This window comes from Bombyx mori, chromosome 15 (assembly GCF_030269925.1).
Source record: "Bombyx mori chromosome 15, ASM3026992v2".
Classification (NCBI taxonomy): domain Eukaryota; kingdom Metazoa; phylum Arthropoda; class Insecta; order Lepidoptera; family Bombycidae; genus Bombyx; species Bombyx mori.
In genome coordinates this window covers 5933708-5956171 of record NC_085121.1, presented here as the reverse complement: position 1 = coordinate 5956171, position 22464 = coordinate 5933708, and the positions used below count along the sequence as shown (strand labels likewise).

Genomic DNA, 22464 nt, shown 5'->3' with positions numbered 1-22464 from the left:
CAAAACTAGTTTCACATATCATTAATATTAAAAAAATCAAATAAAAAAAAAGAATGAAGGATTGTCATTTAAAAAAATGTATTAAAACAATTTTTATGTATGACTTACATTATGTGGAACATATTCTACTTAAAACATTATTAAGCTTGTTGCAACACAACAGGCTGTTATTTTGGAACAGGCTACTGGGAGCTCTTTCACTGGAACAGGTCTCGAATTTCATTTTTACTAGGTATGTATTGAGGCTGCTAAAATATGTGGCAACAGACATAGACAAAATTACTCTTTGGGTAGAACTAAAATGGTCCGTCCGTTCAGTCATCAGAAATGTAATAAGTGTATAATTTTATTTCTTACTGTAAATAATATACAATTATAAGTACATATGTATATAATTAATATTCTATTTGATTTAATTTATTAATTACTGTTCTTTTCCTTAGCGTAGTATTTTGTATTAGAGATAGTTTTTTATCCTGCTGATCCTATCCTTTATCCGATATCAATTTCGTCCGATGTAAAATTCTTTTCCTGTACTACTATGTTTCCTTACCTTTGTCTGTGGCAATACGCACAACGTGATGCCATGAAAAAAATTATATAAGTGTATAATCTATGGTCATCAGTCTACATCGGTCACCAGGGAACTTTTTGGCGGGAACGTGAGGAGTGAAGTTGTGTGATTTGTTTTATTTTGTCTATTTAGTGTTTCTTCGGGTTTAAATGTGTAATAATGGTGGTTTATTAACTGTTTAATATCTGTGAAAGTGCACAAATGTGGGATAATGAAACAAAGCCACTGGACGTAGCTTCTCGGGATCCTCCAAAAAGTCCACTGAATTTTTTTTAGTAAATGACCACCATTTTACTGAGATTATATTTCATCCCATTTCATCTCATTTCATTTCAATTCATTTCATGCCAGTTGATTAATGTCTCAAATTAATCATCTTCATTTCATTTCACTCCACAATATCATTTTTCATAAAAATATGAATATAAATTAAAATAAGATATGACTTAAAGGACTCAGTTACCAGGTCATAAAATCCCTTAAAAAAATCAGTCACCAGGGGACTTTTTGGCGGGAACGCGAGGAGTGAAGTTGTGTGATTTTATTTTGTCTATTTAGTGTTTCTTCAGGTTTAAATGTGTAATAACGGTGGTTTATTAACCGTTTAATATCTGTGAAAGTGCACAAATGTGGGAAAATGAAACAAAGTTGCTGAACGTAACTTCTCGGGATCTTCCAAAAAGTCAATTGAAAAAGTCTCAGTAAATGACCACCATTTTACTGTGATTATACTTCATCCCATATCATTTCATTTCATTTCGTTTCGTTTTCATTTCATTTCATGCAATGTTTCATAATAATCAAATTCATTTCATTTCATAATATCATATTTCATATAAAAATTTGACATTAAAATTAAAATAAGACTTGACCTAAAGGTCTTAGTTACCAGGTCATAAAATCCCTTTAAAAAATCTGTCACGAGACTGACAGTACTGACATGGTACTGACACACAATTTTTAGGGGGAATTTTTAATTGCTCCTCTGTTTAAAATTCATGCAAACTAAATATCCCAACTAATAATATAATCCACTGCATATCAGATAAATGACTGTGTAACAAATTAAGTACTTGATTACCTAAACATATTTTGTTAAAACACGTATAAAATTAACCAAAATCAGATGACCTTTTTTTATCTAGTTTACAACGAAAATCTAGCTGAAATCACTAATATACCGATTTTAAGACAAAATTACTCACCGCATAACAAAAATACTGATTTGTACACTAAATTAACCATCTTACAACGGAATTCTAAAATCATTTTCTAAAACTGTATCAGATAATGTATGTTTACATTATCAAATTACATTCCACGAATTTACTACTTATATATCTGAAATCCCCATCACCCAACTTTATTTCTTTTTGTTCTTCTGAACTTCTTTCGTTTTTTTGAACTTCTGAACGAATACAAGATTTCTAAATGTTGGTTGAAGCTCTTCGCAACAGAGTTTTCTCCCAAACTCTGTACAACCATTGTATTTTTTCCAAATGCATTTAAAGAAGTATTTGGTGAAGAATTTACTGTAAAAATGTGCTGGGCCCATGCAAAAAAAATAATTATCACCAATGTAGAAAAATTTGTAAGCAAAAAAAAGAAGAATTTATGACTGCAATCGGCCCGGCTCCGATCCAGTGCAGGAACTCACAAAGCAACCATGCCTAGTGAGCACCTGCATGAGCTGGATAATGAGGCGTCCTCTGTCACGATTCACCCAGTCCACAAGAACCGCCTCGACGGTCCTACGACCAGCCGAAAGATCGGCCAGCCGCCTGAACCATGACTCCGATACGGACCGCCGAGATCGGGCACTCTGCGCTCTGACCACACTGGGGCTGGGACGAAGGCCCCTGACACGAAGGTCAACCCACCACTGATAGTCAGCGGTGAGTGCCTCCTGCAAGACCAAAGGCGGCGTCCCAGCTAGTACACACGCCGCCTCGAAAGAGATGGTTCGATAACCACGAATGACCCTGACCGCGACGATGCGTTGCGGCTGTTGCAGCAAATTCCCTACTCCCGCGGCCAGGGACTGGCCCCACATGGGCGCCCCGTGTAGGGCCATTGATCGCGCCACCCTTGTATAGAGACCGCCGGCCACCCCCAACAAACGAGGGACCAGGATCTGAAAGTGAGCACGGAAAGTCCAACGACTGTCCAGAATGAGGCCGAGGTACTTCATCTGCACCCCGACCCCAATACGGACGCCTTCAACCACGATATGGGCATCGACAGGTGGCAGTCTCCGGGGCCTGTGGAACCACATGGCCTCGGATTTACTGATCGCCACGTCAAGGCCCGATCTCCTGATTTTGCCGACGACATATGCCACCCCAGTGGTAGCAAGATGGGCAGACTCAGCAAAACTCCCTGAAACGCATTGGCGATATCGAGCGACACCGCCAAGGCCACCCCGCCTCCGGAGACGGCCTCCTACGAAACGGCCCACACGCGAAGGATCGCCTCTATCGTTGAGTGGCCCTCTCGGAAGCCATACTGCTCCGCCAACAGATCGGGTCCCACCCCGACCAGATGCTGGATGATGCGGGCCGCCAAAATGCGTTCCCACCTCATCCAGCAACATGATGGGACGGTACCCGGCGGCAATATCCACCGAGCGAAAGCAAAACCTACCCTAATCATACAATAAGAAGTTTTTTTTTATGTTGTAACAACAAAGATTGATTAGTTAAAAAAAACTGAGTTACCTTACTTTTTTGCAATTGTTAGTGTATATTAAGATTGCACTTAGTTGATTTTTTGTGCACTTTAATTAGATGAACATGACTGATTAACTGGTGTTTCATTTAGAATAACTCATGTTCTTAACAGTTTAATAAGTGATGGGTTTAAAAAAAAAAGATTTAAATATTTTGTTGCACACACAGAATTGTCAGTTTTACTTTTAGTTAACAAATAGTTGTTTAGTAAAACAGTTTAGCTTTATAGATCAAACAGTAGATTAGATTAGATTTATTTGATGAGCAATTTTAGTGTGCAATTCAGTATTTGTGGTGGTAATTTCAAATGAATAGAAAAAATTGCATTTTTTTTTTTATTGCTCTTGTAGGCAGACGAGCATACGGCCCACCTGATGGTGAGTGGTTACCGTCGCCCATGGACTTCACTTTTACAGTTGTAGGATTAAAATATATTACCCAATTTTTAATAATAAAAATATATATATCGGTATACATTGACGACGTGTTTTGAAGAACTTTGAAATAGATGTTTGCTTAAAGTACCTATTGAACTGAATATTTGAATTGAAATTATTTTGATGTCAAAATAGTTTAAATATGTAAGTCAGATTTGTAACGATTTTTTGCCCTAAACACGTAATTACGGATCCTCTCGGTCCATTAACGGTGCTTTTAGGTACCACAGGCACCGGTCACCGTCCTCGTCGAACCCGTCGCTCGCGACGAAGGGCTCAACAAGTGAATTAACCCACTAAGCTTATCGCGGGTCGCGTTTCCGATCCGGAGGTAGATTCTGCGAAGCACGGCTCTTGCTAGGGTTCGTGTTAGCAACGTCGTCAGGTTTGAGCCCCGTGAGCTCACCTACTAGTTAAGGTTACGATGATATGAGTCGACTATTATCAAAGCCGGCAATCTGACTTTTGGACAATGATTGGTAAATCAGAAAAACGAATTATTGACTTTGTATTCCATTGGCAGTCACACAACTCTTCGGAACGACATCTTAGATAAATAACAGGTTAACTATTAACCTTTATTTAATGCAGGTTTTGAACCGTATTCTTTGAAGGAGACGATTATATTCAAATCAATCTGAATTGACAAATCAATAAAAATTTTTTGTCCAAATGCACAGATTGCCACCTTTGATAATAGACGACTCATATAGCCTCTCAAGGCAATCAGCTTAGGTATGAAAAAAAAAAGACATAACAGTGTTAGCATATTCTCTCAGGTTGAGCCTATGAGCTGACCTACTAGTCCATGCGAAGCTGTAATAGCCCTTAAGCTTCCAGCAAATAAATAGGGGAAAAACAAAAGAAATGTAACAAGCCATTTTGATTACAGTTCTTTAAATAGCACTCATAAACATAAATATGATAAATCAAAGAACCATCATAAGGGCCATGAAAGTCAACTGGGAACAAATATTACACCTTTAATGAGACGATAACCATGGAGTTAATAAGTAGTAACTCTATCACGATAACAGACAAAAATACTGCCTGAAACTATCATCAAATAATTTCCAAATTATAAACAGAAGAATTATATTTCATATTATTAATGTACACGGTTCACTGATTTCAACTTATGATTTTCTGCCAGGTACATTTCAAACTTTTTCTGGATTTTCAGAGATACGATCTCATTATTCAAACATCAAAAAACATTCTTACTGGCCATGTTAGTCATTAATTTAGTGTAATACTACACCCTATTATAATTTTATCAATGTCAATAAATGAAAATAAAATGTAATATAATCTACACTCTTGGTAGTAAAGGTGATTATTACATGAAAGTGCAATATATGATCTCAAAAACATATTGTCAAAGCTACAAAATGTATTAATAGGGTGAATAAATGGAAATATTTTCTAATCGAACAGTCTTTAATTCTTATCAATAGTTTGAAATGTGTAATTAAGTCTTAATTTTATAACATTTTATTAAGTAACTATTTTATCTTGCGTCCCATACCATAGCCCATATTGCTATTTATTACCAGGCCATAAAATATTTAGAAAAAACCGAATTTAATATTACACTTTATTTAGTAGGTAATGAATGAGATTGGGCTTTGCTTTAATCAATAGTAGATTCCTGCAGAGTTTGACGACATATGCAACTAACAATATGATCATTAACTAAACCACAAGCTTGCATGAATGCATAACATGTTTTGGATTCCAAAAACTTGAATCCTTTTTTTTTCAAAGCTTTTGCAAGAGCCTTTGATGTTGAGGTTTCTTTAGGGATATCTTTGTTTTGAACCCAGTAGTTTACGATGGGTTTTTTTCCAACAAAACTCCAAATAAAATCTGAAAAATCAGTGCCTTCTCTAACAAGTTGTAAATAACATAAAGAGTTTTCAAAAATTGCTTGAATTTTTCCTTCATGTCGAATAATGCTAGAATTTTTTTTAAGTTCAAGTAATTCAGTTTTTGTAAAATTAGATATTTTATACGGGTCGAAACCATGGAAAACTTGTCTGTAATTTTCTCTTTTTTTAAGTACCGTCAACCAAGACAATCCTGCTTGTTGTCCTTCTAAGCATAGCATTTCAAACAAACGTAAACTATCATATTGTGGTACACCCCATTCTTCATCATGATACTTTATATAAAGGGGGTCGTCACTGAGCCATTCGCATCTTTTAATCGTATTGTCACCCATAGTTCATTACCATTACCTACTTTTTAGATAAATAATTTCAATAGTTATTAATTTGAAAAAAAGTAGGTTTTTTTAAGGGATTTTATGACCAGGTAACAAAGACCCAGTGCTGCCAGATGACCGTGTGAATTTCCCCCCAACTTTTTTCGAAAACCCCCCGAAAATAGGCTTTTTGAAGAAAAAAAACCCCCAAAACAGTTTTTACTTACTTTAAAGAAGAAATAAAAAACCAAAAGGATTCTTTTATTTTTTAATCAAGCTATCCCTATAACTTTAACCATCTCTAAACAATTATCACGATCATATTCACTTTCGTTATTATTATTTAAAGCATACTCGTTTTCGAAGTTAAAGATATTTATCATGTCCGATGTGGGAACAAAATTTATGCATCTATTTGGCAGTGAAAATCGAATCCTGAGAACCGCTTCGGCAGTTTCTATTGCTATTTGGTTGCATAATTTGCCTTTATAATATTGACTTGTGAATAGTATAGTAGATTATAATTATTCTAATAGTAATTGCAAATTGATACTCAAAAAATTCTCCCAACTAACTTTTTCCCCCCGAATGTCCCCCCAAAGAATCTTTCCCCCCCAAGGTCGAAAAACCCCCTGAATTTGCAGGGAATCCCCCCCATCTGGCAACTGTGCAAAGACCTTTAAGTCACGTCTTATTTTTACTTTATTCTTATTTATATGAAAAATGATAGTATCGAGTGAAATGAAATGAAGATGATTAATTTGAGACATTAATCAACGGGGATCAAACCAAATGAAAAGAGATGATGTTAGATTAAAAATAATATCAGTAAAATGGTGGTCATTTACTGAGATTTTTTCAGTAGACTTTTTGGAGTATCCTGAGAAGTTACGTCCAGCGGCTTTATTTCATTTTCCCACATTTGTGCACTTTCACAGATATTACACAGTTAATAAACCACCATTATTACACATTTAAACCCGAAGAAACACGAAATAGACAAAATAAAACAAATCATACAACTTCACTCCTCGCGTTCCCGCCAAAAAGTCCAAAAAAGTAGGTTTTTTTTTTAAGAGATTTTATGACCTGGTAACTAAGACCTTTAAGTCATGTCTTATTTTACTTTAAATTCTTAATTTTATGAAAAATGATAATATGGAGTGAAATGAAATGAAGATGATTAATTTGAGACATTAATCAACTGGGATGAAATTTAATGAAATGAAATGATATGGGATGAAATATAATCGCAGTAAAATGGTGGTCATTTACTGAGATTTTTTCAGTGGACTTTTTGGAGGAACCCGATAAGTTACGTCCAGCAGCTTTGTTTCATTTTCCCACATTTGTGCACTTTCACAGATATTAAACGGTTAATAAACCACCATTATTACCCATTTAAACCTGAAGAAACACTAAATAGACAAAATAAAACAAATCACACAACTTCACTCCTCGCGTTCCCGCCAAAAAAGTCAAAAAAAAGTAGGTAAAAAGAAGTATCCATAGATTATACACTTAATATATTTGAAAGAAGTACTTACCTACGGCATGTACTATGTACGTACCATGGAGTTAATAAGTGTTGTATAGTAACTCTATGGTACGTACCTACTGCCACAGAACAGTCTGTTACTTCTAGGTACGGTACGTACTCTTTCACAAATATTATATCTGATAATAAAAGACGGATAGATAACTAAAGCAGTTATATAAACAGAGTCAAGTGTGAAAATTAAAATATTTGACTTGTGTAGTAAAAAAATATAAATAAAGTATTTAAAACTTCGACTATATTTTTATCATAATTTTCAAAGTAGCGTTCTGATGCTTCTCTAAGATACTTACGTATCGGTTCTAAAATTAGGCCGTCGTGAAGATATCTCACAAACAACGGCGCTCCGACTGTCCTGCAGAAACGGGATTGGATAACGAGAGAGATAATGTGTGTACGGGCTGCGTTCAGCGGAGCAGTTCGGATTCAGGAAGGGCCACTTGACCATCGACGCGGTAATGCGCGTGCGCTTCCTCTCTGATGAGACTGTCGACCGGGGCGGGATTGTACTGGCGGTGTCCCTGGACATCGCCAATGCGTTCAATACCCTCCGTTGGCTAATTGGTTCCTACCTCGAGGACATGTCGGTCGTGTGCACCGGGCACGGTGGGATGGTGCTCCGCTTCCCCGTCGAGCGCGGTGTTCCACAGGGGTCGGTACTTGGTCCTCTCTCGTGGAACATCGGCTATGACTGGGTCCTGCGGGGCGCCCTTCGTGCTTCTCTCCCGGGTCTGAGCGTAGTTTGCAACGCGGACGACACTTTGGTCGTGGCCCGCAGGAAGGATTTGCGTGAGTCTTACCTTCTTTCCTGGGCGGGGGTGGCCTTCGTCATCGGCAGGATCCGAAGGCTGTGTCTGGAGGTGGCGCTTAATATATGCCAGGCCCTATTGTTTCAAGGGGCCCGGAGAGCGCCGCCTCAGGGGGCCCACCTTGTAAACGGAGGCGTCCGTGTCGAGATCGAGGCGACCGGGTTGTGGTACCTTCGTCTCATACTAGTTTCCGTGCTCAATTCCACGGACCGTCGAAGCGATACACCCGGTTCTCATGGACTGGGTGAATCGCGACCGAGGACGTCTCACTTTCCGAGCGACGCAGGCGCTCGCGGGAATGTTTCGGTCGCTACCTGCACCTCGTCGCCCGGAGAGAGCCGACGCCGAAGTGCCACCTCTGCAGTGGCTATAACAAGGACACGGCGGAGCACACGCTCGCGTACCTACTAGTACTAGGGGAGTAGTTTAGTGCGGTAGGACCCTAAAACTCCTTGGGCCCGCGGTCTGCTCCCAACATCAGCAGATCGTCAAGTCCCACATACTCCGCGCGCCTCCTTAGGCGCCTCGTAGAAGGTTCGGCCCCAGGCCCGTAAAAAAATAAGGTAACGGGCCACGTGAGCGAAACTACACTTGCATAGGTCCGGAATGTATGCAAGATTTGTAGTGTTATGAAGGTCAATTTACTTCGCAACTTCAATGAACCTGGCACCTGAAAAATAATTTTTATTATTATGAACCGTCTGTTCGGCGTTTGTTCTTAAATGTTTGTTAAAAAATTATATTGGTCCGATTTTTGGTTAATTACTAAAATGTAAACCAATTTATTTTCACAAGTTTGCGCATTATATCTCAAATTCAAGTTCTTTTTTTAATGGATAGCTTTATTTTTTGAATTATTTGTTCGTTCAATTGAATTATTTGTTCGATTGTCTTGTTTCAGAATTAATTTTCAGATTTTGAATTGTCATACATACGCATACATTGATTCACATGACCTTAAAGTATACCGAAAAATAAACTATTAGTGTACCTACATATTAAAAAAATAAGGCGAGCTGGTTTATCGTTGCTGGCTGGTTTATTCATCGACGAGTCAAAAGTTCAATGAATTATAGAAGTAATGAAATTATTTAGCGGTAGGCAGCGGCTTAGCTCTGCCCCTGGCATTGCTGAAGTCCATGGGCGACGGCAACCACTCACCATCAGGTGGGCCGTATGCTCGTCTGCCTACAAGGGCAATAAAAAAAGTATTTAATCAATTTTAGTCAGATAAATAGAATTTTTTACAACGTAATCACAAAAAGGGCCAATCAAAAGATTTAACATATAATTTTGCACATGTCTTAATGCATACTTCCGATACCTAGCTGAAGATCTATGTATAAAGTTTTGAAGAAATATTCTTTTACTTTATATAACCTTTTTTAATATTGTATTAATTTAACTGCTCTAGTAATAAATATCGCATTTTTAAGGTAATTGATAATTCATATTTATATAAATTATTTTATTAGTCATTTTCAAATGTATCTTACTTCAATTTTTTCAAAATTAAAATTGAGTAGTGAACATTACAAGGTTACAATAATAATATTTTTACCGTTATTATTCTATTAAACACTAATTATTATTGTTATTAATATGTTTAATAAAAATATTTTAATCACTGTACTTAAATAACATTCGATGATTCCAGATTTTTCGTATCAAAGGATTTCCAAATTGACCGGTAGTTTAACACAATTAATTCTTTATCACGTCAAATGCAACTATATAGCTTTTTTCTTTACAAATATAGTGCATGTGAAGCTGCCTGGCAAGTCTAAATTATTAATTATTAAAGTAAAAGTTTGTATTGTTAAAAAAAGGTAACTAGAATTATGAACAAATTATTACACAGATATTTTTCTTTATTTCTTTAGATGATTAATCATACAGACTAGGTTCATTTAAATTAAGGTAGCCGGTGCAGACAATCCATTTGGGGCCCCCGTAAATCTTTGCGAGTTTCGATTGATAATTACACCTGTGTGGCTTAATGTATCTTCTTGTCTCTGGACCGGTAATGAAACTTTTTCGAAGATTGTTGTGATTGTATAATTGCCCTGCCGACAACTGTCGAAGAAGTGGTAGATACTCTGGTTTCGAAATCTCATTTGAAATACGATCCATCTAAAAATATACCATTATTAAAGTTTAGATAATTCAACTAACGAAGGTACATATATATATATTCAAGACATGTGATTCGCGACAGTGTAATTTTTAGTGTATCTTGTGTGTTATAAACAATGTGGTTTATTTTATGGTTTACCTTATGATTTTTTTTTTTTTGGTCAGGAGGAAATGGCCGGACTTCCGCCCTCCCCTGGGGATGAAGGGCGGGGCATGTCGGAGTCGAACTGACTAAAACCTCCTGTCGCTCAACAACCCGCGTCCGAACCTCGCATGAGACAGAACCCATGAAAAGGCAAAGGGGGGAAAGTGAAGCGTTTAGTGCGGAGCACATCTCTCCCATCACCCTCCCCCTCGGGACGCCGGACTGGCGGTCGTCGGCGCCACGACCACCAGCCCTCTCGGTCGGCAGGCTATCCGGAGCCCGCCTAGATGGCGCCGGTTAGAGTGAGCTATCCTACGGAATACCCCGCTGGGTCAGAACCAGCGTGGGTCGAGGATAGCCGGCCTTCCATCACCCGGATGCTCTTGCGTAAAACGCGTGCAGAGCAGCTTGCACGACGTCTTCTTAGGCCCCCTTCGCCGGTCCCCAGACCGACATGTGAAGGGGACCCGAAACCCTTAGAGGGCCAGGGCTTGGGCGAGATCCGCCTCCCTGGCCCCCGCCCGACGGCGGCGGGCTTGCGCGTCTCTCACGCGCCCCGCCGCCTCCTTCTGCGAGATGGTGCACTCGCAGAAGTCGAGCATCGCCTTCCACGACTCGTCGTCGCCGAGCATCGATGCCACAACACTCGGCAACGACAAGTCGTTTCCTATTTTTGCGACGAGGACACGGCGCCACCCCTCCCATGCGGGGCAGGCGACGAGCGTATGCTCTGCCGTGTCCAAGTCGCAACCACAATGGTGGCACTCTGCCGTCGGCTCGGCTGTGATCTGGTGCAGGAACTCACCGAAGCAACCATGCCCAGTGAGCACCTGCGTGAGCCGGAAAGTGAGGCGTCCTCTGTCACGATTCACCCAATCCACAAGGACCGGGCGAATCGCCTCGACGGTCCTACGACCAGCCGAAGGATCAGCCAGCCGTCTGGACCATGACTCCAGCACGGACCGCCGAGATTGGGCCCTCCGCGCTCTGACCACACTGGGGCTGGGACGCGCCACGTCCCGGGCACGAAGGTCAGCCCGCCACTGATAGTCAGCGGCGAGCGCCTCCGCTTCCAGAACCCAAGGCGGCGTCCCAGCCAGTACACACGCCGCCTCAAAGGAGATGGTGCGATAACCACGGATGACCCTGACCGCGATGGTGCGTTGCGGCCGTTGCAGCAGCTTCGCCACCCCCGCGACCAGGGACTGGCCCCACACAGGTGCCCCGTATAGGGCCATTGATCGCACCACCCCCGTATAGAGACGGCGCGTCACCTGGTCAGGCCCCCCGACGTTGGGCAGAAGCCGGCTTAACGCGCCGGCCACCCCCAACAAACGAGGGACCAGGCTCTGAAAGTGAGCACGAAAGGTCCAACGACTGTCCAGAATGAGGCCAAGGTACTTCAACTGCACCCCGACCCCGATACGGACACCTCCAACCACGATATGGGCATCGACAGGTGGCACTCTCCGGGGCCTGTGGAACCACATAGCCTCGGATTTACTGAGCGCCACGTCGAGGCCCAATCTCCTGATTTTGCCGACGACATGCGCCACCCCAGCGGTAGCAAGACGGGCAGACTCGGCAAAACTACCCCCCCGGGCCACGACCAACGTGTCGTCTGCGTAACAGATTACGCTCAGGCCCGGGAGTACCTTATGATAACGATTTATCAGAACACCAATTAAATTTCATTATCATTTATTTTAATTTATATTTCACTGAACATTTTCTTTGAAGCTGGTTCCAAGAAGAGTCACAGTCCTGAGAAGTGTCGGGTTAGGCTTTTTTTATGATTAAGCGTTCCTGGTTGCCCGGATGCCTTTCCAGTTGCCCAATGACGGGTGGGCGAGCAAGGGCTCAGCCAGGAGTGGTTGGATCTGCTAACAGCCACCCGAGCGCCTCCAAGGGAGACCGAAGAACTCAAGAGTAGCTGCTTCGCGAACGAATCTACTACCGGATTGGAATTGCGACCCGCTGAGATCCGGCGAGAAACTCAACGGGCTGTTGTTTAGGTTAGGTTGCAGGTCGAGTTCGACGAGTACGATTACGGGGGTCCCTAAGCCCGCTCCTAGTGTTATAACTAAAGGCGTCTAATGCAAGGGCCCTGTGGCTACGGCTGTGCTCTGGAGTTTCCTTGCGATTAGGGAATTGTTTCTACTCGAGTGGCAAACAGGCGAGTCGTCGGCGAATAAAACGAACTGGGTCGGCGGCGACCGGGGAATATCGTTGCCGAATAAACTAAATAGAAGCGGCGAGAGGACAGAGCCTTGCGGAACTCCAGCCGTGAAATATCGCGGGGAGCAGTGGGTTCTTTCGACTCGATATCGAAAAGAGCGATTAGACCAAAAGTCACGTATGATGAGCACGAGACTGTCCGGCACGCCCATGTTGAATAGTTTGAAAATCAAACCGTTGTACCAGACTTTGTCGAACGCTTTTACGACGTTGAATAAGAGGCTAATCGGGCGGGTAACTCGTCGAATGATTTTTTGGTTCACCGGGTTTATTTATGCCGATAATGTCCGCTTCATTCCACATCGCGGGAAAGATACCTCTCGTTATAGCGGCATTGAAAATAGATGTCAACATTACGATGAGTTGGACGGGTAGAAGTTTAATAACGCGATTAGTTAAACCGTCGGAACCGGGAGCTTTGCGAGGACGTAGATCTTTGATCAATTCTTTAACTTCCATCGGTGTAGTCGGGTTAGTTTTTTTTATATTGGTGTATTAATGAAGTTTATTTTACAAAATACCATGAAAATAGATGTACCTGTACAAAATTATAATATACAGTAAACTGAAAAGGCACAGAGCGAGGGCCTCACTCCCACACAGTGCCATTTAGTAACAAATCTTTGACTTCCTAATCAGTTCCGAATCAGTTTTTATATCTATGAACTGTTGGTTTCTGAATGGACTTTGAATTACAAATCATTAATTTTTAAAAAATGTACTGCGTTGCTAAAACTTTGATTTCCTTACAATTATCTCTCAAGTACTTTTTTTATTGCTTAGATGGGTGGTCGAGCTCACAGCCCACCTGGTGTTAAGTGGTAAGTTATTGGAGCCCATAGACATCTACAACGTAAATGCGCCACCCAATATATAAGTTCTAAGGTCTCAGTATAGTTACAACGGCTGCCCCACCCTTCAAGCCGAAACGCATTACTGCTTCACGGCAGAAATAGGCAGGGTGACTCACAAGAGACTCACAAGAGGTCCTACCACCAGTAATAGAGTAGTACTTCTCCCAAGTTTTGTTGACAATAACCACATACATACTTACAGCTAATTTCAATTGATCATCTGTCAACGGAGTCACTATTGGTCCAAGTAATAACACACTGCTATTTTTTGCTAGGCTTTCTGGGTCAACTAGCATTAGTTCATCAGTGTTAACCTTACTTTTGAGTTCGTCATTAATTACTAAAAACATGTGTTCTGAAATAGTTTTCGTGAGTTTTTCATTATTAATTGAATTCCTTTTTTCGACATCTTCTGCCTTTATGGAATTCAAAAAGGTTTTTAATCTATCGAATGGTTTAATGGATTTTGCTTGGTTCTTTTCGCAACACAGTGACCTCAACTCAGCAACTAAAATATTAAATAGTAAGTCTCTTTTTTTATCACCCCCAATTCCAGAAAATTCGTCGTCGTACCATCCACGAACATTATTGTTTAGTAATTCAGTTAATTTCTTAACCGCTGGATAATTTCGATCATCAGCCGCATTTACGATTTCCCTGTTCTGCAATCTGTAGACTGCATTTTGATTGTCAATTCTTTTATCATATAAATGATTTTGAGGTAATTTGGCAATTTTGCTTTTGAAATCAACATCTTCTTTCTGTTTAACAAAATATTTAGGTGCATCTCGGTCTGCATTATATCCAACTTTAATTAAATCACTTAATCCATATTCACTTTTCTTTGGTTGTGAATTTAAGAGATTATACAATTCTTCGTCTGTCAATTTTGATAACACGTAGCTTGAATCAGTACCTATGATATACAGTAAAGTTGTAAATATTAGAATTATTATGCTGGTATCGTATGTATTATAGTTCAATTAAACTAATTTCGCTAAAAACAAATTTAGGTTATAGGTACATACTATAAATACTTTTGATGGAATTTAAATTTGTAGAATTCTATTAAAATTGCAATAATAAACAGAAATCTTGAAATCTAAAAATTCAAATGTTTAAATTTCTGTCGGCTATCATTTCTTTGATTGATTTTTGAGTAAAAATTACGGCGGGAGGTGTTGTTGGTGATAAATTAATAAATTAATTTATAAAGCGTCATAAATTGTGATCACTAGAAGTGTTGGTAATAAAAGTTCAAGCAGTCCGTATTTTCTTCTTTCATTTATCATTTGTTACTTACGCACGGCACAGAATAGAAACGAATAGAAGTAAAAGTTACACAGTTACCTACTAAATTAAGTTCATGAGTTAATTTAGGTATATACTTCGAATTGGGCTGGTTTGTACGAAACTACTTACGGCGCCGGTGCATCATGCATAAATGATTCAATTTAAAAATCTTTAAATTACTATATGTTATCCATAGTGTAAGGAGAGAGTCGGGTAGAATGTTAAACTATTCGTAGTATAAAAATAACTATACAAAGGTAGAATCAGATTTTAAGTTTTACCGATAAATTGTAAATATGTTTTCTAGCCTACAAAACCTTTTAATTAATATTAACGGTTCACGTAACTAATTACTTAACGCTCAGTAGAACGGCTTTCTAATTCGTATATGCTACTGATTAGCAGGAAAAAGATAGGAGCTACACTTTAGCGCTGGACTTAGGCTATACCGACATCCATAGTGAGTAAGGCCTCATTTGCAAGGGAGTTTTTTAAAAAAAAAAAGCATTCATAGAGAACAGATGCACTTCCTAGTATATGTTCATACGTCAGCGCTTATAAAACGCGACGCTTTTTTATTGCGCAGTGTTGCATTTTGAGCGCTAAGCGTTGGGCGTTACAGATTACGTCACATCGAGAACCTTATAAAAGCGCTAACGCCGAGTTTTAACGCAACGTTTTTAAAGCGCCCGTGCGAAAATATTCTAATAGGTTACTTATCTTGACATCCTCTGCTCTCTGATAGAAATATTAATGATGAATTCGTGGATTTATTAAGTCCGTACATAAGTACAAAACGAAACGTTTAAAATCATTAAATCAAGTTATAAATTTCCAAAAACAAACCTGAATAAGTGACTGCTGAAGGCATTTTCGGTAAATTTTCTTCGTTTGGAATATAGCTTTTAGTTTTCATGTATTCTTCTAGGTCACTATTCGAATCATATGATGAAAAATATGAAGGTTTTTGCAGCATAGCCATCGGAATTGTATGTTGTATCTGAAAATTAAACTTTATAGTAGGTTTACTGAAAGTCGGTTTAATCAAAAATAAATTTCATCATGCTTTAGAAACTGAATAATCAAAAATAATTTCATTAGCAATTTGGCTATCAGTTATAGAGTTTCTTAGATGAATAGTTATTAAATATCTTCTATTTTGTACATAGTTGCAGCATGTCAAATAAACTGATACCTTGTGTGATACCTTGAATAGGTGCCCTCTAACTAAAACTAAATATTGAATGATGATTTACTTACCAATAAAATCAATAATAGTGGTATTTTGACAATCCATGAAGGCATTGTAGCATAAACAGTTTAATATCAAACTAACCGATGCACGACCACAAGTTTGCTGATAAAAATCGTTCTGTCATTATTGTTTTTTAAAATTAACAATGAACAAACGCTCGTAAAATTTTTAACACTTATTGGAAAATTACTCGGTCAACATTGAATTAACAAGCCTCTTTTCTATTTGTAGTGATGTTCGCAGTTACAAATTGTACCTTCTCTTTTTGGCTGAACTTGACAACGAGTTGATTGAAATTGCTGATCGTAGACCAAAGGAAAAATAAACGTTGGACACAACGGTTTCTACTACCTAAGTGAACTTACCATTTCAGCATTATCAACGTTAACATTTAATTTAAAAAAATACAGTACACACTGTCTAATATGTTATTAAGACCAGGGACGTCTTAAGCTAGGGTGGGGCCCTTGGGCACACAAGAATTGAGGCCTTTCGGAAAGTAAAAAAAGCGAATTATAATAACATTTTTTTACTGAGTTTGAGACCATTTATTATAGGTAATCAAATATGTCATTAATGATATTAGAATGCTGCTGGTTTTTTGGTTACGATTTCGATAACGGTTTCTTTCGGGATTTCTGTTGAGCAAAATCTCCCATTATAGGCATAGTATATGCCTTGTAAATACCTTCTGATTACTGATTTGTGCAAAAACTGTAATGTGCACGACAAAAATGTTTTGAGAATAAACGTGTGAGAGAAATTGTCGGTCTTTCGGGGCCCCCTGAACATGGGGGCCCTGGGCACGGGCCCCGTTTGCCCTAAAGCCGAATTTACATTACGAAATTAGTGGCGTGAAATTAATTTCGTGACATTAGTTTTACTAACAGTTTCACGTGTAATTTAATACTTTCGTAATGCATGCATTAATTTCATGCATGGAAATTAGTTTCGTGCCCTGCGCGATTTTTTGGTGAAATTAATGTCATGCAACTAATTTCATAGTGTAAACGCGACGTGAAACTAATGTCGCGAAAGGGCCTGCGCTGTGCGGACGTGTGTATTGTTAGTTCGGACGCGCTTCAAGCGTTGAAAATGGCAAACCTATGATGAAGTACAGAAAAAAATATAGATCTTATTAATGAATATCAATGACAAGGGTCCCGAAACACCTATAGTAAAAAATCAAAATTATCTTCACTCATTCGAAAATAGTTTTTATAACTCTCAGGATCTTCATCTGCTAATTCAGAGACTAACTTCATTGCACCTAAATGCCTTCTTGTTAACCATCCTCGAATCTACCAACTTTTTTTTTCTTGATAGTCTTTTTTTAGGTTTATAGGTATATAAGCATTTCTTTAGCTACATTGAATATAGCAAATTATAGCTTTGATGCTAACGGCGCCATGGTTACTGCGATACTGTGGATTTCGCGACACTAATTTTTTAACGAAATTACTTTCGCATATATCGAAACTACTTTCGTGAAACTGAGCTCAACATGCATGACACTAATTTCGTAATGTAAACTCGGCATTATGGTAAAGGCGGTATTGATTAAGACCGCTAACAGCGATAAGACGCGCGATTTTATACTACAAGCAAAAGGCAAAATAAAGATAGTATTTTTTAGGCAGCACCAACCTAATTCTTCTTGATTGGTGAAATGTAGTAGGGAAACTGATTTAAGGACAAATAAAATGTTATGATAGATCATCCGTTTTATCAATGAATTGCGTTTTATAGATAGTTTTTGTTCGTTTATTGTATAGTACTTACACATCTTTGAATTTTGATCAGCTTTTTCACCTTTTTTCACAATAAAAACAAAAATGTTAGTTAAAACGTTTTAATGAAATGATGGCTTTGAAAATGGTTTCAATTATTGGTAATTACAATTTTTTTTAAAAACCTGCCTGTTTATTTCGATTGTTTTTTTATTAATTAGTGTAGATGGGCGGACTAATTTACGGGATATTATTAAAATATTAGCTGTGCATTATTATTTAAGCAGTATAACAACAATTCTACCAATTAAATATTATGTGTATTTTCTATTAATCTTACTCTTAAGGCCGGAATACATTTTGGCTGGTATAGATGATGACACGAACTCATGAACCCTGTGTTAGTATTTTTTGAAAATGTGAATTACGAATATTATGAAGTTTTTGATTAAATTTGTATTTTAGGTGCATGCTTATATTTTTTTATGGTTAGCGTGGTATGGATATGTGATGCGTCGAGAGAAGATGCATGTGACTAGGAGATGAATGGAAATGGTAGTGCAAGGTAGAGGGGAAGGGGTCGACCGAAGAAGACATGGATGGAGTGTGTAAATGACGATATGAGAGAGAGAGGAGTGAGTGTTGAGATGACGGCTGATAGAAGAGAATGGAAGAGAAAAATCCGACCCTACCTAGTGGGATAAGGTGGTGAAAAAGAAGAAGAAAGCTACCTATATCTTTTCACAATATAAGTTATTTAAATACCGTTCTTGACAACACCAGGTAACATTCTTCTCAATATTAGTCGTGATGGTCATGTGTTAGAGGGGCAGACTTGACGCGTCTCACGACGTCCCGCCATCTCTTCCTACTCAAGGCCATTCTACTGCATTCCTCTAAGGCAGTTTCCAGTGTAGTTTTAATTTGGTCAGTCCACCGCACTGGTGACTTCGCACGCGATCTTGTACCGTTCCGCCTTCCCTATATGACAAGGAGCTCTATGATCCGACCATCTCGTCGCGAAACGTGTCCGAAGAAATATTATCGAGATCTTAGTACGAAGTCCAAACATTCTGCTCCAGCACCAAATCTCCAGAGTATCTATTTTTTTCCTTTCCACTTCTTGCATAGTCTAGGTCTCAGCAGCGATATATCCAGAATATTAATGTTCTAACGAGCCTAATTTTTGTGGTATTGATTATGTTTCTATTTCTCCATATTTTGCTCAGCCCGTCCATCATGTAGTAATTAATGATATTTGTGGATAAAAATCTTCGAATTGAATTGTTTCTCGTGATGTAGAATGTTATTTTCAAGAAAACCTGCACCATTGCTAATATAATATCGACGCTTGAAAGGCAAACGTGACTAAGCGACAATGCGTGAACTTTACAGTAGACTAATTTAAAGTTGAAATATCTGAAAAAAAATAATATTTTAACGAATCTAGCTTTAGGATGGAAATGATTTTAATAGACCTAGAAATATATTTTTTTTGCGCATCGAATATGGTTATTGCCTATCATTCATGTATAAAGCAGTTATTGTCGCTTAGTCATGTTTGCCTTTCATGCGTCGATATAAATAAAATTTTAAATATGGTACTGGAATTTACAATTTACATCACTTCACACGATCACCATTTTTGTTACAAGATATTTTGTACTTTTTACCGAATTCAAAAAAGAAGGAGGTTCTGAATTTAAGTATTTTTTATGTGTTACCTCAGAACGTTTTTTACAATGTTTCAGAATGTTTTATAACCACAATGACTTCACCTAAAAGTCTTAGTTACCAGGTCATAAAATCTCTTAAAAAAATATATTTTTATCTTAGAAATTTTAAATCAAAATTCAAATTCACAGAAGGAATGCACATAGTTGTAGGTAGCAGGTAATTAATTAAGAATTATTAAACAATATTAACTATAATACCTAGAAAGATATATTTTTATAGACATTGTAAATGTTTCAGGCTGCCTGAATTTATATGTGCGTCTATGGCAAAGTAGTTACAAAAAATATTATATTTGCCCTAACCGATGCAGCATAAACTAAAAATATGAATATTCAGTTTCCGATATTGACACCTCGGTTGATCGATTCTAAATGGTTCAATGCAGACAGTCCTTGTGATGAAGAGGCCGAACTTACTGCTTTAGAACAAGCAAACCAACAATGGGTATGTTAAAATTTTGTAACTAAATAACTAATTCGTCTATTTTTTACCTCGATTTGTCAAAGAAACTCATTTAACTAAGTTTGTGTCATCTATCATTGGCATAATAACATTTGAATTTAACTGTAGGTAGAGTTTTTATAAACCATTACGAGGTATTTTTGGAATATTTACTTAGTTCTTCTAAAAAACAAGTTATATATTTATACAGAAGAACTTATACATTACAATTATAATTAATGTAACATCAAGAGTTCTATAAATCTAATTTGATACCTTGCAGCTGAATTCAATTGGCCAGCAATATATGAAACGTGCCCCTCTTGGTAAGACTGAACCTGAACCAATGGAAGAAGAAGGAGATAGCGATGAAGAAGAAGGTAACTACAAGTTCCTTTTTATTTATTTTTTTAACTCGTTATACAAAGTACAGATTACTGAAAATATTTTTTATATATTGTTTCTGTTGATACTATTTTGCAGTAATAATTTATTGAGGAATACATCAGATTTCATTTTAATTTTTAATTATTAAGTACACACACAGTAAATAATTGCCTCCATCTTTCAATCCGAAACACATTACAAATAGGCCAGGTGGTAATACATGTGGGGTCACAAGATGCTCTACCATCAGTAATTTTGAAAATTGTAATTCTGTGACTATGCTGGTGTTTAAATCCTGTGGGCAAAAATTTTGTAATAAAATATGTACTCAACACACATTTGCAAATGACTTCCATGATGAAGGAATAACAACATGAAATTAAAATCAAATTTTAAAATCTGTAATTACTGGTGCTCATCTTATGACTTTTTATTGAATAATTTTTTTTTAAAATCTGATGTTGGCACTTGTTTGATATTCAATTTAAGCTGCTGTAGAATTTTGCTCTCCTTATTCTTGTTCAGTCTTTGTAATAATGAAACCTTGCCACCACTGACCCAGTTAGCTTTTTGGGGGATGACATGGGTATTTACTATTCTAATGGAAACAAGCTCTTCTTTGTGAATAAACTAGAGACCACAGCTGGAACAGTGGTTCCACAAGTGCCACATCAAAGTAACTTGACAAAAAGCACAGTTATAGTTTTACAAAAGTAGGATCTCAGTATGAATTTCCTGCAAAGGTCCTGGAATAGCACCCCCAGAACACCGTCTTAATGACAACTTACACCTATGTTTTCTAAAATGTGCATCGCAGTTAATTTTGAGAAAATAAAACCATGCAGTTCTGTATATATCTTGTGATAGTTTAAATGGAACAACTGCATTTATTACTTACTTTAATTTCATATTTTTAGGTAATGACGAATCAGATGAAACAGAAGAATCTCATGATGAGGATGAAGAGGAAGATGTACCAACAACATACTCTCCAGCTAGGAATAACAATGAATTAGAACCTGACAGTTTAGATGATCTTAATGATGCACCCGAACTTAATGCTGCAGATCAAAGCTCCCTTGCGGCCCTTTGGACTATACAATAGTTTAAAATGTTATTACGACTATAAATAAATTATTTCAGATTTAAATTGATGTGTAACACATTAATAAATGATGCGCAATTTTAATGCGACCAGTGAATCGGCGTGCACTGCATCGTAGTGATTCTAGCGGCCTGTGCTTGGTATGCACTGCATCTTAACATCTGTTGTCCTCGCTTGTATAAAAACGCGTGCTACCGTTGTAGCCGGTTATTTAGAAGCCGCGCTAAACAGTTGAAATTAAAGTCGAGTTCCCACGTCAATTATTACCTATATACGAATGGTAGCCATTCAAGTTGTCGTGGCCTAACGGATAAGACGTTCGGTGCATTCGTGTTGAGCGATGCACCGGGTGTTCGAATCTCAGGCGGGTAGCAATTTTTCGAATGAAATACATATTCAACAAATGCACGATTGATTTCCACGGTGAAGGAATAACATCGTGTAATAAAAATCAAACCTGCAAAATTATAATTTGCGTAATTACTGGTGGTAGGACCTGTTGTGATGCCACCCTGCCTATTTCTGCCGTGAAACAGTAATGCGTTTCGGTTTGAAGGGTGGGGCAGCCGTTGTAACTTACTTGAGACCTTAGAACTTATATCTCAAGGTGGGTGGCGCATTTACGTTGTGGATGTCATGGGCTCCAGTAACCACTTAACACCAGGTGGGCTGTGAGCTCAGGCACGGTGGTGGTACCCACCCGCGCGGACTCACAAGAGGTCCTACCACCAGTAAAAGTCTATCTATAATATATTATGTATATGAGCATTTCTCAAAATAATTGCACCACCAATAGAATACTGTACTAAAATAAAAATCTTAAACTAAAG

The 22464-nt window shown here is 38.3% G+C and overlaps 4 protein-coding genes across 6 annotated transcripts in view; 1 reads left to right on the top strand and 3 right to left on the bottom strand.

The window, feature by feature from the left end:
• The window catches only part of LOC119629658 (uncharacterized), a 378532-nt gene that overhangs the window by 139893 nt on the left and 216175 nt on the right, over positions 1 to 22464 (bottom strand). The window lies entirely within an intron of this gene.
• LOC733032 (DNA-3-methyladenine glycosylase I) lies at positions 4994 to 5997 on the bottom strand. The gene has a single exon (NM_001047024.1). It carries the CDS (start codon positions 5962 to 5964, stop codon positions 5374 to 5376), a length of 591 nt encoding a protein of 196 aa, NP_001040489.1. The 5' UTR covers positions 5965 to 5997; the 3' UTR covers positions 4994 to 5373.
• On the bottom strand, positions 9767 to 16466 carry LOC101746435 (uncharacterized). Its single transcript, XM_004928525.5, has 4 exons — positions 16240 to 16466; positions 15826 to 15979; positions 13887 to 14602; positions 9767 to 10446 (listed from the first exon to the last, which is right to left on the bottom strand). The coding sequence occupies exons 1-4, from the start codon at positions 16282 to 16284 to the stop codon at positions 10201 to 10203; spliced, it is 1161 nt and encodes a 386-aa protein (XP_004928582.1). The 5' UTR covers positions 16285 to 16466; the 3' UTR covers positions 9767 to 10200.
• On the top strand, positions 15718 to 21679 carry LOC101746200 (anaphase-promoting complex subunit 15B). Of its 3 annotated transcripts, none has more exons than XM_062672474.1 (5): positions 15718 to 15855; positions 19716 to 19857; positions 19939 to 20145; positions 20426 to 20522; positions 21447 to 21679. In XM_062672474.1, the coding sequence occupies exons 3-5, from the start codon at positions 20026 to 20028 to the stop codon at positions 21632 to 21634; spliced, it is 405 nt and encodes a 134-aa protein (XP_062528458.1). In that variant the 5' UTR covers positions 15718 to 15855; positions 19716 to 19857; positions 19939 to 20025; the 3' UTR covers positions 21635 to 21679. The 3 variants fall into 3 exon arrangements, with proteins under 3 accessions (XP_062528458.1, XP_021205155.1, XP_012547935.1); XM_012692481.3 differs by lacking the exon at positions 15718 to 15855 and adding an exon at positions 16650 to 16791; XM_021349480.3 differs by lacking the exon at positions 19716 to 19857.

What these genes read in the sequence shown, in the direction of transcription:
- LOC101746200 (XM_021349480.3), top strand. Translation starts at nt 20,026, where the DNA reads ATGAATATTCAGTTTCCGATATTGACACCTCGGTTGATCGATTCTAAA. An exon ending in AACAAGCAAACCAACAATGG is followed by an intron (nt 20,146 to 20,425) that starts GTATGTTAAAAT and finishes GATACCTTGCAG; the next exon opens with CTGAATTCAATTGGCCAGCA. An exon ending in AGATAGCGATGAAGAAGAAG is followed by an intron (nt 20,523 to 21,446) that starts GTAACTACAAGT and finishes TCATATTTTTAG; the next exon opens with GTAATGACGAATCAGATGAA.
- LOC733032 (NM_001047024.1), bottom strand. Translation starts at nt 5,964, where the DNA reads ATGGGTGACAATACGATTAAAAGATGCGAATGGCTCAGTGACGACCCC.
- LOC101746435 (XM_004928525.5), bottom strand. Translation starts at nt 16,284, where the DNA reads ATGCCTTCATGGATTGTCAAAATACCACTATTATTGATTTTATTG. An exon ending in CACTATTATTGATTTTATTG is followed by an intron (nt 15,980 to 16,239) that starts GTAAGTAAATCA and finishes TTTAATTTTCAG; the next exon opens with ATACAACATACAATTCCGAT. An exon ending in TTCAGCAGTCACTTATTCAG is followed by an intron (nt 14,603 to 15,825) that starts GTTTGTTTTTGG and finishes TGTATATCATAG; the next exon opens with GTACTGATTCAAGCTACGTG.